We start from the raw sequence: 14,177 nt of genomic DNA on the forward strand, positions 1-14,177 counted from the left end.
ACTGGGGTCATAGTCACTATCAGTGTTTATTTACGTTCTTCACGTCAAGAAACTAGTATGATCATGATTCCAACTCGGGCTTGATCCGACTTTATCACTAGGACTCAAGCTGGAAAGAGTTGAATCATCGCTGATGAATCGCGGCTGTCAGAAACAGAACAAGAAAGTCACATCGATAAGTCCGCCCTATCGGGGCCTCCGCTGCGGAGCGCTGGAATCTGATCTTCCGTATTGTTATATTACATAGCCCAACCAGAGGAGTCTGGATGATGAGGACAGGAAGTACCTCCTCTGCCGTGATTCGGTCACCGGGCTTAAACGGATCCTCAGTTCATTTTTACAGCTATCTTCATATCGATAGGCCTAGACCAGAATCTAGAAATTTCACTTAGCCGCTTTTGAGCGCTTTGTTTATTATTGGAGCGACACCAAACTCACAAGAGAGGCGCGCGCTCATACTAGCCGGTGAATTCTGGTAACCTGTTATCATTCTGACAGGCTTTCTCGGTTCCTTCGAACGACTTCACACCTTGAGCGAACAAAGTCCGGACACCCTCTCGTCATTCACAATGAAAAGACCCCAGACTCTGCTCAACATCTTCGCTTCACGTTAATGTTGCAGTCATCACGGTACCGAGCAGTATACAATCCTCAACTATCATGCATCCAGCATCGTCTCTGCACGGAGATGCCAAATCCTGTTCGGTTCGGAAACGGCCGTTTCGGGTACCTTGGTAAGTGGGTACAGGGTTCGAGTGTGCTGAACACCACCGACCTGGGATCTGAAGCTTCCTGTCCCCCCAATAGCCCTCCCCCAACCGTAAACTACCCTCCCGGTGGGTCACGGTTACTGTTGAGCAGCTGGCCGATTCGTCGTTTCGTGGTTGCAGTCGTGCCTCAGAACCTGTACTCACACTGGGTATATAGGCTCAGTAGTATTATTCCTACACAGAACAAGAAGGTCCGCGCGGTTGGGGTAGCAGGTAGCCCCCTGACGAGAACTTTCGCAGGTTCGAAACCGCTGCCATCCCCGCCATCCTAGCGTCCCTCTTGCCCTAGATACCAGACCTCTATCCTAGGAGACGGGTGACTGCAGCAGGTGCTAAGGACATGGTCTGCCTCGCGACGCTCTGCTGGACGCTCTGGCTTGGGCTTCGCTTTTCCAAGCCAGTCGCTATCCCCCACTGCCGGCACGCTGGCTTCCGCCCTCCCTCAACCGCTTTCGTCAATGTCTGTCCTTCGTTACTTGACATAGCGAGCGTCCTGTTACTCACGTGGCAGTTAAACTTTGTTGGGATGTTGTGTTATTTGTATCCTAGCATGTAGTACATCAATGAATACGACTGTATGATGGATAGTCTTATACAGGTGCGCGTGTCTAACTCCCGTAAAATAAAGCGCACCTGGAGCGGGACGAGAGCAGCAAAAGTTACGCAAGAATGGAATTTCGTGCGATGAAGTGGATATTCGATAAAATGCGGGAGCTTTGCTTGTGACTTAGAAGAAGGGGATACTCTGGACAAGTGAAAAGATGGCTAATAAAGAGCACACAGCCGCGAAGTCTGCTCATGGACGTAAAATGGGACAGAGTGTCTTGTTGTAGGTTGAGTAGACTGAGGTTTGGGATCTTGGGTGGCCCCTAGGCTATCATCATCCACACAGTGCACCATCGAGAGTACTGAACTGTGAGACGGGAACATCGGCGAGGTGGAGTGGAACGAGTGGCTCGGAGTCGTCAAACTCGCTAGTCACGAGTGCAGCGATATGATTGTATGTAGTATGCCGGGGCCACAGACACGGCTCCGGTACTCCTCTAATCTCTGGTCGAAGGGCATTAACAAGTGTGCAAGATGGCACTGGCGTGGCCGCACGAATGGTATGATTATTCGGGGCGCTGGTTGCTGAGCTTCGAACGTCATTGCGGCACTCCAACATCAGAGAACTGGTGGACAAATTCAGCAGTAGACCAGTGGTGCATCACCAGTAAGGCGGTACCGTCCGTAATGTTTCTATTCATCGTCGAGTAATAGGTAATAGTATTCCCTGTCAGTATTTGAACTCTGTTAATACAAATGCTACCATAGTTGCGCATGTGCCAGCACCGCCAGTGTGACAACTCCGCTGCACATCTGCTGATGTGTACGTCGCCAGTGGTTCTACCAGTATCCTCGCTAACGAACTAGTGAGTCTGTCTATGACAGAGCAGGAGATACTGCACTCACTCGCAGAGGGCAGAGGTATGACCCTAGTATGACGGTATTGGGTCGCTGGAGTCATGCAGAAGCTGTCGACGATGTTTACAGCGAGTGCGTTGCAGGCCCACATCCCAATCTGCTCGGAGAGTTGAATGTTTTATATATATTAACAAGGACTCGCCTTCGGTCTTTTATAGGTGTGATCGTTGATATTGAACCCGTCATAGCGCCAGAAATTCTTTTTATCAATCTGAGATGTTTTGGAGGCCGACAACGCCGTGAAATGAAGCAGAAGTCGCCATGGTGCTGAGCAAAGAGCTCCAAAAAGGAGACGGAGCATGAATGCGCAACAACACAGCATGTCGCAGCAGATAGAAAGAGCTGTCGAAAAGAGACAGAACGCAACAACACAGCATGACGTGGTGGACGCCATCGCCGGCGGGATCTCGTGCTTATACATGTTGTAGACGAGTCTGCATTTGTTACAGGGTGTTAATAATTTAAAAGGAGAGCTAATACACTAATAATGCAAAAAGTTAACATGTCGAAAACGTAACGAAAAGATCGAACCGACAAAGCTGAAGTTAAAAGTGGGGGAGGGGAGCATGCGGGGAAGAGTGTCGAGACCGTTATACGGGTGGACAAATGAGAGAACTGAAACCACTTTGGCTGGGAGTGGGGGAAGCTCAAAGTAGAGATGAATTACGTCGTTACGAGCAGAGCGCTGGAAGCAAAGCGCTCTTCCGTGATGGAATTGGTAACGAGTTTGAGACGCCAGAGGAGATAACTCAACGAAGCAGCATAAATGTTAGAACACACAATACACGCACCTCTGCAACTTAAGAGAAAGACACCCACAATCCCTCCAAAGTCCACCTCGATCGCGCCCAATGCCATCAACCTCCGATAAAATGTCGGAGCTCATTCCAATCACTACACTCCTGCCACGAAAGTTCAAAGGCCATGGAGAACGTGTAATGGCAGTCGCAGTTTTCCCCGATAAACGACGGATGGTGATGGACTCGAATGAGAAGACGCTTCGTCTGTGGGACTTGAAGATAGGTCACGGTGTTGTGTTGAAGAAGATAGAGGCACAGGTGTGGTCATTGGTGTATCAGGAGATGAGCAATTGATAGCAAGCGGTGAAAAGTTTGACTGTTTGTGTTAGTAAGTCGAATTAATTGTTGCATGATGCTTCATTTTGAGCACGAGGGCGCAATACTAGACCCTTAACCGTACTACCCATGCAGTACCTTACTCATGGCAACCCCCGGGTCAAACATCACAAGCCTTCCGAGTCCGTGACTAGCTTACAGTACAAACAACCTATACATCGAGCTGACAAAACGCTGACGAGTCCAATATGTATCACATGACGTTCGACGTTATACTAGAGTCTTTCAATCGACCAACCCTCCCATCCTTCCCTTTTCCCAATGCGCGGTCCTTCCTGCAGCGTGAACGAGATGCCATCCAATTTGGCCATGATTTTTGCGGTGATGACAGCTGCAGCTGGTGGTGCCCAGCTTGCCGCTACGCACTTCAGCTTTCCGTGCCCAAAGGCATACAGCTGATCCCTCGTGGGAGCGGAATGGCTCTCGTGGAACCGCAAAGGATTGAAGGATTCAGGATCGCTTCCGAAGACAAGAGATTTCTGTGCCTCTTCGACGTCAGCCACATCCACGGATGGGACGAACGGTCGCTTCCACCATGGAACGACCACGGCGCGAGTGATGTGACGAGTCGGGGGGTGGAGTCGGAGAACCTCACTGACGATCGCCTCTACACTAGGCTGCGCTCCCGTCCCTTCGTTTTCGAAGGCGCGGAACTGATCGTCAGTGGGATTCTCATTATATGATATGAATGCATCGCGCAGCAGACAATTGCGGTTAGAATATACCACCGCAATTGCTGCTACGCGCCACATTGTTTCGTACGCGGGGATGATGAGGTTGAGGGGATTGGTTCTGTCAGGAACCCATCTAATGATGTGATGGTTGATGCGATCGAGCACTTCTGTAGTAAGAGCGGTGCTCGATTTGGATTGCGCCCAACGATCGTTGATGGCTTTGGTTACGAATGCCACGTCCGCGGGGTCAAGATCTTCAATATCTGTGCCCAGCAGACCTGCCAATACGATACTGAGCGTGACAGACTGCACGAAGGTGGCATAGTCGAGGCTCTCTGCGTCAAGGAACCTGTTTACGCAGGTTTCGGCGACGTCAACGAGCCTCGACCATCCATCTTTCGCGCTGACGGCGGTTATCAAAACTTTCGCTTCGCGAGTGAAGACATCATGGATGCCTGGGTCATCGCTGACGAATGTGCTGGATATACCGAGCGCTTTCACTAAACGCTGGTTGGGTATGGATCTTGCGCGTAATAACGCAGAAATGGGGATATCAGGAGGATTCAATAATGTCTTGACGGCGAGGACACTAGTGTGCATCCTTGTTCTTGGGGCCATGAAGGCTTTGGCGAGGATTGCCGCGACGGCGACGGCAGCGGATAAAATCAACAAGATACTGGTATGAGGCATTGCGGGTGTCAACTATAGAACTTCCATGCACCTGTTGCCTTAGTATTTATGCTGGCGGATCGTATGATCTATTCTCCGATCGCTAGCTTTTGAACCGTATGTGCGTAACTTTCTGACTAGAGTTCAACACGTTTGTGACTCGAATTCTAATATCACGCGATTTTTTCTCAAAGGTGTTTTAATAACCGGGACTCGAGAACATTCGAGCTTACGACTAAGTATACACACTGTCAGGCAGCCTTCACTTTGTTGTTGCTGTAGAATGCATCCGTGACCTTTCCAGTCATCAAAACTCTCACGAAATGGTATTTCTGTAGGCGTATTGCCCGCAGTAATGATATCTATGGTACGTTCCGCAGCATGTTATTGTGACTACCAATTCAAATCAAGGTTCTCCTTGTTTCCCGCTAAACCCCAATCTATTGACACGAGGCGTGCAAAGAAGCAGTCTACAGCATGTAATACTCGGTTCAACCCCTCTGTACATGTAATTGTTGCTTTCACGTCAGATTTCATTTCCTGTGCCTCATACCAGGTAGACAATTTATCTGGAAAGGGATGGTGGGCGTGTTTTACGCTCTATGATCCAGTAATACTGGGGTCATGGTCACCATGAGTGTTTACTTACGCCGTTCCTCCTCCACGTCAAGAAACGATGATCATGATACCTCCACAAGTCAGCCCCGCATCCAACTCGGACTTGATCTGACTTTATTACTAGTCAAGCGATGCACTCCGAAAAGAGGTGAATCATCGCTGACGAGTCGCGGCCGTCAGAAATAGAACAAAAAGTCACATCAATAAGTCCGCCTTATCGGAGCCTACGCTGCGGAGTGCTGGAATCTGATCTTTCGTATCGTTATATTACATAGCCCTATCAGAGGAGTCTGGATGATGAGGGTAGGAAGTACCTCCTATGCCGTGATTCAGTGGGCTTAAACGGATCCCCAGTTCTTTTTTAAGATAAATTGTTCAACCCTTTGCGCATATCCATCAATTACTCTTGAATATGATCTAGGATCCTGCCAGTGACGGAGAGGTGGCGATGGGTTAAAGAAACGTGCCCTCTTGCAGTGATATATTGCATCTGCTCAGTGGAGAATGCCCACTTGAAACTGTTCTGAAATGGTACAAGGGTACTTGCATCGCAGATCTGCAGGACGCATCTGAATGTGATCACGCTCTTATGTGTCTAACTCCATACAGGCATGCCGTTAACAAAAGCTGCAGTCACCTTTGGAGTATGCGCTGCTCTGCTCAGTCCGCCGCGAATTCCTCGCTCTCCTCTTCTAACCCGAAGATGGCCCACAGCACTCCAGCCTGTCCAAACGGCCTCTCCATGCCCAACAAGGTACTCGCTGCTTCATATCTGTTCTCCGGTTTCCTCACTTCCTCACAAAGTTGTGCGTAGGCCTTTGTCACACGAGCTAGAGATACGCGATGGATGGTAGAATGCAGGGACGGAGATGTTAGTGCTGATAGACGCGGTGAATGCACAACTTCGGGGCTGGAGAGCCATAGAGAGAATCTCGCAAGGGTAGGCTGCAGCTGCTGCGCAGGAAGCACATGGGAAAGCCGATCCTGCAATTGGGTCTAGGGGTGCACGAGTTGTGAATAAGATAGTGAACTTACAGAAGGTGACTTGGACTTGATGATAGCGACAGTGTCGTACAACGAAGCATCTCTGAGGATGTTTTCATACTGTATGACAGCTGAGTGAAAAGTGGACATAACATGAAGGAATAAACTTACATGCTCGTCCTCTAAAGACTTCACCCTTCCGTCGATTTTTTCTTGGATGGTGCGACGTTTCTCTGAAGTGAACTCGAATGCCTCCAGCACATTCTACTTCAATTAGCTAGCTGTAACAAGAGTGCAACAGGTGTGGAAACCTACCTGGAGATAACACCAACAGTTAAGCACGAAGACCGCCCGATCCCACTGCGGGCGATACCTCGCCTTTTCCTCAGCCGCAGCAGCACACATTTCCATGGCAGGATCGAGCATCACATCTAAGATGCGGTTAAAAGTCCGTCCGGGCTCTGCAGTGGTGTCATCGAGAAGAGAGGAGTCATAAACCTGCATGATTTCACGGAGCAGCTGGGCATGCTCTAGAATTGGGAGTGGTGGGGTCAAAGATGGGTCGTCTGGGACCTGGTAATCGCTTGAAAAAACATGAAACAACTCATTGTAAACAACTTACCAAGGAAATTCTCAAGAGTGCACGACCATGGGCTTCGATAGCGTCGAAGAAGACCTTGTAGCTCACATCTGTGATTCTACCAAGAAGAATAAGTATGTAAATGGGCTAGAGCAAGCAACTCACTCGCTCAGAGTCATCGACAGAAGAGCATCCTCCCCGATAGTCCGCCGCATCGTAAGCATGTAGTATTGAAGTAGATTCGCAACTTTGTACGAGACGATGCTACTTTCTTGCGAACGCACAGTCTGCTGCACGCGCACCTATGAACATATGTGAGACCAAATTTACTGTATGACAAACGACAAACAGACCTTGAGCGGCACGCACAACTTCATTACTGCAGAGTTAAGCAGTTCCTTCACCCATCCCTCTTCTTCACTCCCTTTGAATGTCCGTACAGCACCAACCATTCTCCTTGTTCTGCCGTCGTCTTCCTGCCCTCCTCCAAGACCAAACAGGCTTTCCAGGAATTCACATTCTGCGGCGATAGCCTGGTGGACCCACGCAAGCATATCACCAACGTATCTGATAGGATCATGTGCGTGCAATTCAATGGGACGTGGAAGACCTGACGGGCCACCCCGAGTCAATGCATCCAGGAATGCACTCAGCAGACCTGTTTGGCGGGCCTGCGTCAGGAATGCAAGAGCTTCACTGTGGACAGATATTGAAGAGAGACTGACAATCTGCCAATAGTGGGTACATACGAGAGTAACTCTGGACGCTGAGAGAGGCGGCAAATGGCTTGCTGCATAGTCGAGTCAACTTCCAGCTGGGTGTCGCGTCCCATCTGACGGAATTCAAAAGAACACCAGCGATATATCTTCTCGTAGCCTTGTTCCAGGTAGGAAGAAGTGGACGCCATGATGTCCAGTCTGCAAGTGCGCTATTCACATAACATCACTGGGGGTCATAGGACGCTACTTACCCAGCTTTCGTTGGTCCGTCTTCGCCCGACATGAGTACTCTGCAGTCATTACGGATATGCTCTGTCTTATTCATTGCCTCAAAGAATCGGGGGCCAATGGGGACATCTCGCGAGGTTATAGCTTCGGCCTCTTCGTCATTTAGCGTGAAGCGGTTTAGGAAGAGCATAACAATAGATTTGCGCATCTCAACCTCCTCCCTGTGATATCTGTCAGTAGAAATACCTTCCAAGGCACAAACATCATACCTTTCACTCCTCAAGCTCTCCGCACGATCAAGCAGAGACTGGCTTGCCTCGCTTGATAGCCTCAGCTGCGTCTCCGCTTCGTCACAGGCAATACGCATGGCAGCGACGTGATTCTGCAGCTCATCAAGTTTCTACAACTTTGTTAGACGAATCTCAATGATACATTTGACCAACACACACTTGATCCACTTCGCTGAATGCTTGAAGAAATTGCTGGCTTCCTTGTGCGAGTTTGTTCTCCAGGTCTCGACGAAGATTCTTGCGTGCCCTCGACGCGGTCTCGTTCAAGCCTTCCCTGTGGTCCTCGACGACTAGCCCGACGTCTGCATCCTCATCGCTCCAATCATCGTCTGAATCTGTGCCGTTAGTCTGTGCTTTGGAACCTGATACTGATGTAGATTGGGTTCCATATAGTTCTGACAGCGTCCGGAGCGCTTCTGTTGTTGCTTCATCAATAAAGTTTGTACCTAAGATTTTGCGCAGGCGGATTGTTATTGGATTCCGAGTCTGCGACGCAGAAACTGGGGTGCCTGCATTTCGAGACGGAACAGACAAGGAACTGGGTGGAGGTACAGGTGAGCGTGCTTGAACGGACATACAGTTTCAGTTCGGCAAAGTCTCCACACATATGAAGACCGTCATCAGAATTCATTTACCAATTCCACGAAATTCTACATCAAAATCAAAACATTCATAGTGCAAATATGACGCGTTCATTGGTGGGTCCATCGATGAGTATACCTAACGCAGAACGTAGCAAATGATAAAGTCTAATGTATTACTAACAAGAAACCCGCCAATCAGTAGTGGTGCACCTCCTCACGCTCACGACCACGCATGGATGATGGCTCTGTGCCCTTGTAGTAGATGTCTGTCCAGAGGTCCTTGGCCAATGGCTCAGGGGATTGCTTAGCCTCCTCGACAGCCTGGTCAACCTCGGCCTTGGCGTCCTTGTCAAGTTGCTACACGAACATGATCGTCAATATAATTCAATGAGAAGCGAGTTTCAACAGACCTTGAGCTCCTGCTCAGTGGCAAGACCCCACTCTTCGATGTAGCGCTGGAGACCCCGGATAGGATCTTGGGTGCTACGCATTCGCTGAACCTCCTCACGGGTACGGTAGGTGGTACCGGGGTCGGACATCGAGTGACCGCCATAGCGGTAAGTGACGAACTCCATAAGAAGTGGGCCATTGCCTTCCGTTACCCACTTGCGAGCGTATTGCACAGCGTGCCTGGAAGCGATGATATCCATACCGTTGACCTGAAGACATTCGAAGATAAGTGAATATTCAAGTCCTGCAAGGACGAGAGGAATCTGTTTACCTGGAGACCGGGGATCTTGTCACCGCGAGTAAAGTATTCGGTGTTGGATGAACTGCGCTCGGCAGATGTACCCATTCCGTACTTGTTGTTCTCGCAAACGAAGACAGCGGGGAGACCCCAAAGTTTAGCCTATGGGCAAGAATCTTGATCAAAAGGTGTTCATCTTTGAACTAAAAGACCCATACCATGTTGAACGCCTCAAATACCTGTCCTTGGTTACTTGCACCATCACCGTAGAGAGCAAATGTTGCGGTCTCTTTGCCAAGGTACTTTTGTGCGAACGCGATACCAGCTCCTACGGGAACCTGGGCACCGACGATACCGTTACCACCGAAGAACGAAGGTGTGAAGATGTGCATAGAGCCACCCTTGCCGTGAGACATGCCGGCCTGGCGACCAAGCAGCTCAGCAATAACACCCTTAATGGTGCCGCCACGCATAACAGCGAAGGGGTGACACCGGTATGCAGTAATGACACGGTCTTCAGGCTTAATGCCATACTCAAGACCAACGGAGACAGCTTCCTAGAAACATGGTCAGCAACACTGTGTTATTCAGCTGAGAATACTAAATACCTGGCCAATAGCTAAATGGCAGAAACCGCGAATAAGCTTAGCCTTATAAAGGGCATCAGCAGCCATTTCCATCCGACGCATCGTCTGCATGTCCTTGTACATTTTCAGGAGCTCATCCTTTTTCACCTCAACCTCAAGAGATGGAGTCTCGCATTGATATGAGCGGAAGGACTCCTCGTGGAGTTTCACGGTAAATGGTTTTGAGTGGTCCTCAATGGTGTCTTGCAGTTGGGTGGTGTCTGCGGACGTTTGAATGGCCCGCGCAAAGGCAGGCTGTTAAAGAAAGACACACGAAGTTAGTTTTCTCATAAAATAAGGAGATTGGCTAGACTGACAATACGGCGAGCAGCAGGACGGAACCGTGCAAGAGAGGCCATTGCTGAGTACAGCGACGAGGAGGAGGACTAGGGAATAGAAAAGAGCTGGAAGAGAGGAGGACGTGTATGAACCGACGAGGGGGACGCGAACTTTGACCTCCCAAAACTGAATACGTAAAGTCGGGCTCGAGCGGAAGGAAATAATTCTGTTTTGCACAGCCACAATCCACACCATATCCAGGAATATTAATAAACCCAAATCGCCTGCAGAGCACACTTACCGGTGGTGCGATCCTACATATGATAGATTATTATGACTCCATATTTAAATTTTATTGTTGCATAAGTCTTGGTGTCTAGACACTCAACGTTCAACACCCTGACTGGTGGTCTTATCAAAATCATCACGTCGCTTTCTTGCTGGTGAGAGCTATCGCATATGCCATGTGAGTATTTAGCTGCTTTGCAAGTCACCTGGCGTCCGCCTCGGGAGACATTGGTTGGTCATGCGGTCGGCAGAATTCTATAGCCCTCAAAGCCATCGATGTATTTGAACGCAGTAGTATCATTGAAAGCCGCTGAGCTTTGATGCTTCACGAGTGAAACCAACGAAATTGGGATGATTCATTGCACATAATAGCAAACATATCAGGCCTCTCACTGAGCAGGCACTGTCGATAAACAGAGTCCGCCTGGGAACAAATCTATGCATTATATATGTTCCATGTCTATCAATCGGAAGTTAACCGAGTCCTCGGAATTGAACAAAACATTGACTTACTTTGCGCCACAGGAGGCCCCAGTGGTCATTGATCGGTCCATCAATACCCCATGCCATTCCCCTGAACCACCAGAAGTTTCCGACGATCAGAAATGCGCAAATACCGAAAGCAGCACGCTTCGTACTCTCCTTCCAGCGTGCGGAGAAAATGAAGTGGTCAAGAAGGTGAGCGAGCATGAGAACGGAAAAGTAAAGAGTGGGAAGCTAATCGTTTGGTTAATAGGAGCCTTCTAACTCCAACACAGACACGTACATAGTGATGAAGGTATGTGACACGGCCCATGATAAAGAACGGCACTTTAAAGCGAGTTGTGAGTCCCTAAATTGAACAGAGATGTTCAAGGCTCACTGTAATGCAAGAAGCCACCCATAACCAGCAATCTTTCCGACATACAAGAAATGATCCCATTGTTCTGAAACGATGGATCAGCGCATGTTTGCGAGATAGATGGCAAGTAAGCTTACGAGGAGTCATATCGACGTACTTGCGTTGGTGGCGCAGTAGGTAAACGACGAGGACAATAACAGAAACTATCAAGCTGGCTGCACCACTCCACCAGATTACAGGCGTGCCAAGAAGGTAGTACTTTGTTTGATCATCGCCCCAGCCACACATCCTGAGGCCTAGCCGCAACCAAGGCCAGTCAGTGGGAGTTGATGCAAGGATATCTTCCTTGTCCGGATCGGGGACAAGTGCATTGTTGGAAGTCATCATGGCCACATTGAGATGCCAGAAATCGCGTAGGAATGGGGACCTGTAAAATTTCGCATCACCAGAAGGCACTGAAACACTAACGTCAGGGCTACATCAGAAAATGGCACTGTGGCTTACAGCGGTCGTTCCAGTGACTTTCCACGTTCCAGTATGTGTGTATGTCTTCAGGGTTGTTCTCCTTGGTGCAGCTGACCTCAAGCTGTTTAAAGCCCCACTGAGGTAGGACTGCATTCGCAGCGTACAGGTAGCATCCCAGAGCCCGGTGTTTGAACCTCAATCTCGTTGTGAGTGAATGGATTTTCGTGACGTGCTCCTTGGTGCCCTGCTTGATATCATCGACGACCTCGACGACCCAATAGTCGTGGAAATCTCCAACAGTCGAGTTACCATAGCCAGAGACTTCGTTGTTAAGCTTCGTCACAGGTGCTGCCACTGTGTGCGAGTGCAAGTGTCGCGTTGTCGGAACATGCTGCAAGCGGATGACGTCACCATCCTGGAGGAACTGCAACTCGCCGTTTGGGTTGTATTCAGGCGCTTCCCAAGTGGGAAGGACAGTCCAATGGTTGTTGTCATCTTTGTAGTGATAGCAAGTAATCTGCTGCTGGCCTGAACCAACGGGATAGGTTTGAACGTGGGAGTGCAGGAGACCTCCGCCCCAGCCCATGCCTTTCAAGGTAATTTTTGAGCCAAATGCAATTTCTGGGTGTCTCGTTAATGATGTTATTCCGATGTACGCAAGGAATCAAACCAACCCCGTGGGTTCTTGCCAAAATCATTACCGACCAGGTGGGCTTGGAATAGCGAACTCATCGTAGAGTCGCCAGGACCCGAATGGTTTAGGATCATGAAATGCAGCTTGAAGGACAACATATATACCAGGATCGGGAGGACAATTAGGCAGAGCACGCGAGCCGCCCAGTGTCGAATTTGGTCTCGCTGTTGAGGGTATCAGCTTATAAGAGCAGCTTCACAAAAAGTGACCAGCCTGACATTGGTCATACGAAGATCGCCAAATTTCTCCCAGAGATCCTCGATGGTGTACAAGCCAACCACAGCAGTCACGAACAATCCGATCCATTTCACACTAGGATAAGTCAACAAAAACGCAATTGGGAAATGAAGAAGGTGCCAGACCTAGGTCACACAGCCGATGGAAATACCTGTAAATGCAAGCCACATCCACCAATCGAAAGAGAATGACCTGTTGCAAGTTTAAGCATTGAACCACATGTATGGCGCATCCAATACATACTGATATTGTTGGTTGTGAAATTTGGTGAGCAAAAAGACCGTTGTGAAAGTGAAGAATAGGAGCATGGAATCCAGTAGAATAAACCGCGATATACACAACCAGGCAACATCTGCAGGCAGAACATGAAGCATCAGCAGCATTTATTTTCAGACCTGACACTCACCACACAGAACCATGAGCGCAACCAGATGACAGCACCATGAGCTCATTCCCAACTCAACTGCAGTATACCACCCCAGCGGAACCAAGGCCACACCGAATGTCGCCATCATAACCCGCATAGCCACGTACGGGACATTGTCATCGTACACCACTCCGCTTTTAAACTCGAAGTGTCCATTGTAACCCTGACAGCAAACCCGCAAGGCCGACAAGCATCTTCCCGAGCGGAGGGTGAACATCGAAGTAAAACTCGCGTTTGAGGTAATGCGACCCGAACTTTGCCAAAGTGCGCCTCGTCCCAAACAACAGTGTTAGGCATGACCTATTTTGTGGAAGCGGGTCCAACACGAGAGTAGAGTGTAGATAACAGGCGGGAGGTGCTCTAGGTTCTGAAATATGAATTCGCTCTGGGCGACGCTCAAAATCAGGATGCGCAGCAGGTCTCAACAACGAGGGATACGTACGATCGAAGTTGGAGGCGGAGGCGGAGGCCTGTGGATACGTCCGCTGCTGACACGGCTCCTAGCAGGCCTTAGTTTTGAGTACACATCCTTTCCGTCGTCGTCGTCGTCGAAGTGCATTTCGCTTTCATGCTCATCACCGCTCATGAACCCGCCGCTGCTTCCGGGCCCTCTAGCCACCCTCCGCCTTGTCGACGTGTCCTCATTCATGTGGTGTAACGGCAATGATTCCTCGTGTTTGTAGTTCGGAGAGGTTTTAGAGTAAGATGGATGTGTGACAGGATAAGGAATTTCTTCAAATTCAGAAGACGTGCGTAGAGGTGTACCGGGCGGTGTACCAAAGTCTATTTGGACTTGAGGGGGTCTCATCTGCCCTCTTCTGCGATTTTTTTCTCTCGACCGAACAACCTTTAGGACGTTGATAGTCTTGCGGAAGTGATTAGCTGGTCCCGGTTCAAACGTTCACGCGTTCCCGAA

General features: G+C 49.3%; 4 protein-coding genes across 4 annotated transcripts; all 4 read right to left on the bottom strand.

Moving 5' to 3' along the window:
• Window positions 1–3,585: 3,585 nt before the first annotated feature.
• DFJ58DRAFT_656442 (uncharacterized protein) lies at window positions 3,586–4,644 on the bottom strand (the record flags this gene model as incomplete). The annotated part of the gene is made up of 1 exon (XM_041381899.1): window positions 3,586–4,644. The coding sequence occupies one exon, from the start codon at window positions 4,642–4,644 to the stop codon at window positions 3,586–3,588; it is 1,059 nt and encodes a 352-aa protein (XP_041246834.1).
• A 1,152-nt stretch (window positions 4,645–5,796) lies between these two features.
• DFJ58DRAFT_680835 (oligomeric complex COG6) lies at window positions 5,797–8,742 on the bottom strand. Its single transcript, XM_041383208.1, has 11 exons — window positions 8,292–8,742; window positions 8,112–8,242; window positions 7,866–8,063; window positions 7,645–7,812; window positions 7,249–7,591; window positions 7,061–7,197; window positions 6,938–7,013; window positions 6,631–6,888; window positions 6,487–6,579; window positions 6,367–6,435; window positions 5,797–6,315 (listed from the first exon to the last, which is right to left on the bottom strand). The coding sequence occupies exons 1-11, from the start codon at window positions 8,706–8,708 to the stop codon at window positions 5,992–5,994; spliced, it is 2,214 nt and encodes a 737-aa protein (XP_041246835.1). The 5' UTR covers window positions 8,709–8,742; the 3' UTR covers window positions 5,797–5,991.
• On the bottom strand, window positions 8,739–10,515 carry DFJ58DRAFT_773989 (mitochondrial pyruvate dehydrogenase E1 component beta subunit). The gene is made up of 6 exons (XM_041389357.1): window positions 10,348–10,515; window positions 10,013–10,285; window positions 9,623–9,961; window positions 9,438–9,566; window positions 9,127–9,375; window positions 8,739–9,073 (listed from the first exon to the last, which is right to left on the bottom strand). Exons 1-6 carry the CDS (start codon window positions 10,387–10,389, stop codon window positions 8,912–8,914), a joined length of 1,194 nt encoding a protein of 397 aa, XP_041246836.1. The 5' UTR covers window positions 10,390–10,515; the 3' UTR covers window positions 8,739–8,911.
• A 284-nt stretch (window positions 10,516–10,799) lies between these two features.
• DFJ58DRAFT_773991 (glycosyltransferase family 39 protein) lies at window positions 10,800–14,175 on the bottom strand (the record flags this gene model as incomplete). Its single annotated transcript, XM_041389358.1, has 13 exons — window positions 13,704–14,175; window positions 13,588–13,646; window positions 13,450–13,531; window positions 13,241–13,424; window positions 13,078–13,186; window positions 12,816–12,909; window positions 12,578–12,761; window positions 11,943–12,524; window positions 11,576–11,893; window positions 11,460–11,523; window positions 11,404–11,407; window positions 11,111–11,314; window positions 10,800–10,814 (listed from the first exon to the last, which is right to left on the bottom strand). Exons 1-13 carry the CDS (start codon window positions 14,067–14,069, stop codon window positions 10,800–10,802), a joined length of 2,265 nt encoding a protein of 754 aa, XP_041246837.1. The 5' UTR covers window positions 14,070–14,175.
• Window positions 14,176–14,177: the final 2 nt, after the last annotated feature.

Source organism: Suillus subalutaceus (genome assembly GCF_016647625.1).
Source record: "Suillus subalutaceus strain FC151 chromosome Unknown DFJ58scaffold_23, whole genome shotgun sequence".
Taxonomy (NCBI): Eukaryota; Fungi; Basidiomycota; class Agaricomycetes; order Boletales; family Suillaceae; genus Suillus; species Suillus subalutaceus.

What these genes read in the sequence shown, in the direction of transcription:
- DFJ58DRAFT_773989 (XM_041389357.1), bottom strand. Translation starts at nt 10,389, where the DNA reads ATGGCCTCTCTTGCACGGTTCCGTCCTGCTGCTCGCCGTATT. An exon ending in GTCCTGCTGCTCGCCGTATT is followed by an intron (nt 10,286 to 10,347) that starts GTCAGTCTAGCC and finishes TTTCTTTAACAG; the next exon opens with CCTGCCTTTGCGCGGGCCAT. An exon ending in TATTTGAGGCGTTCAACATG is followed by an intron (nt 9,567 to 9,622) that starts GTATGGGTCTTT and finishes TCTTGCCCATAG; the next exon opens with GCTAAACTTTGGGGTCTCCC.
- DFJ58DRAFT_680835 (XM_041383208.1), bottom strand. Translation starts at nt 8,708, where the DNA reads ATGTCCGTTCAAGCACGCTCACCTGTACCTCCACCCAGTTCCTTGTCT. An exon ending in CATTCAGCGAAGTGGATCAA is followed by an intron (nt 8,243 to 8,291) that starts GTGTGTGTTGGT and finishes ACAAAGTTGTAG; the next exon opens with AAACTTGATGAGCTGCAGAA. An exon ending in GACGGACCAACGAAAGCTGG is followed by an intron (nt 7,813 to 7,865) that starts GTAAGTAGCGTC and finishes GCGCACTTGCAG; the next exon opens with ACTGGACATCATGGCGTCCA.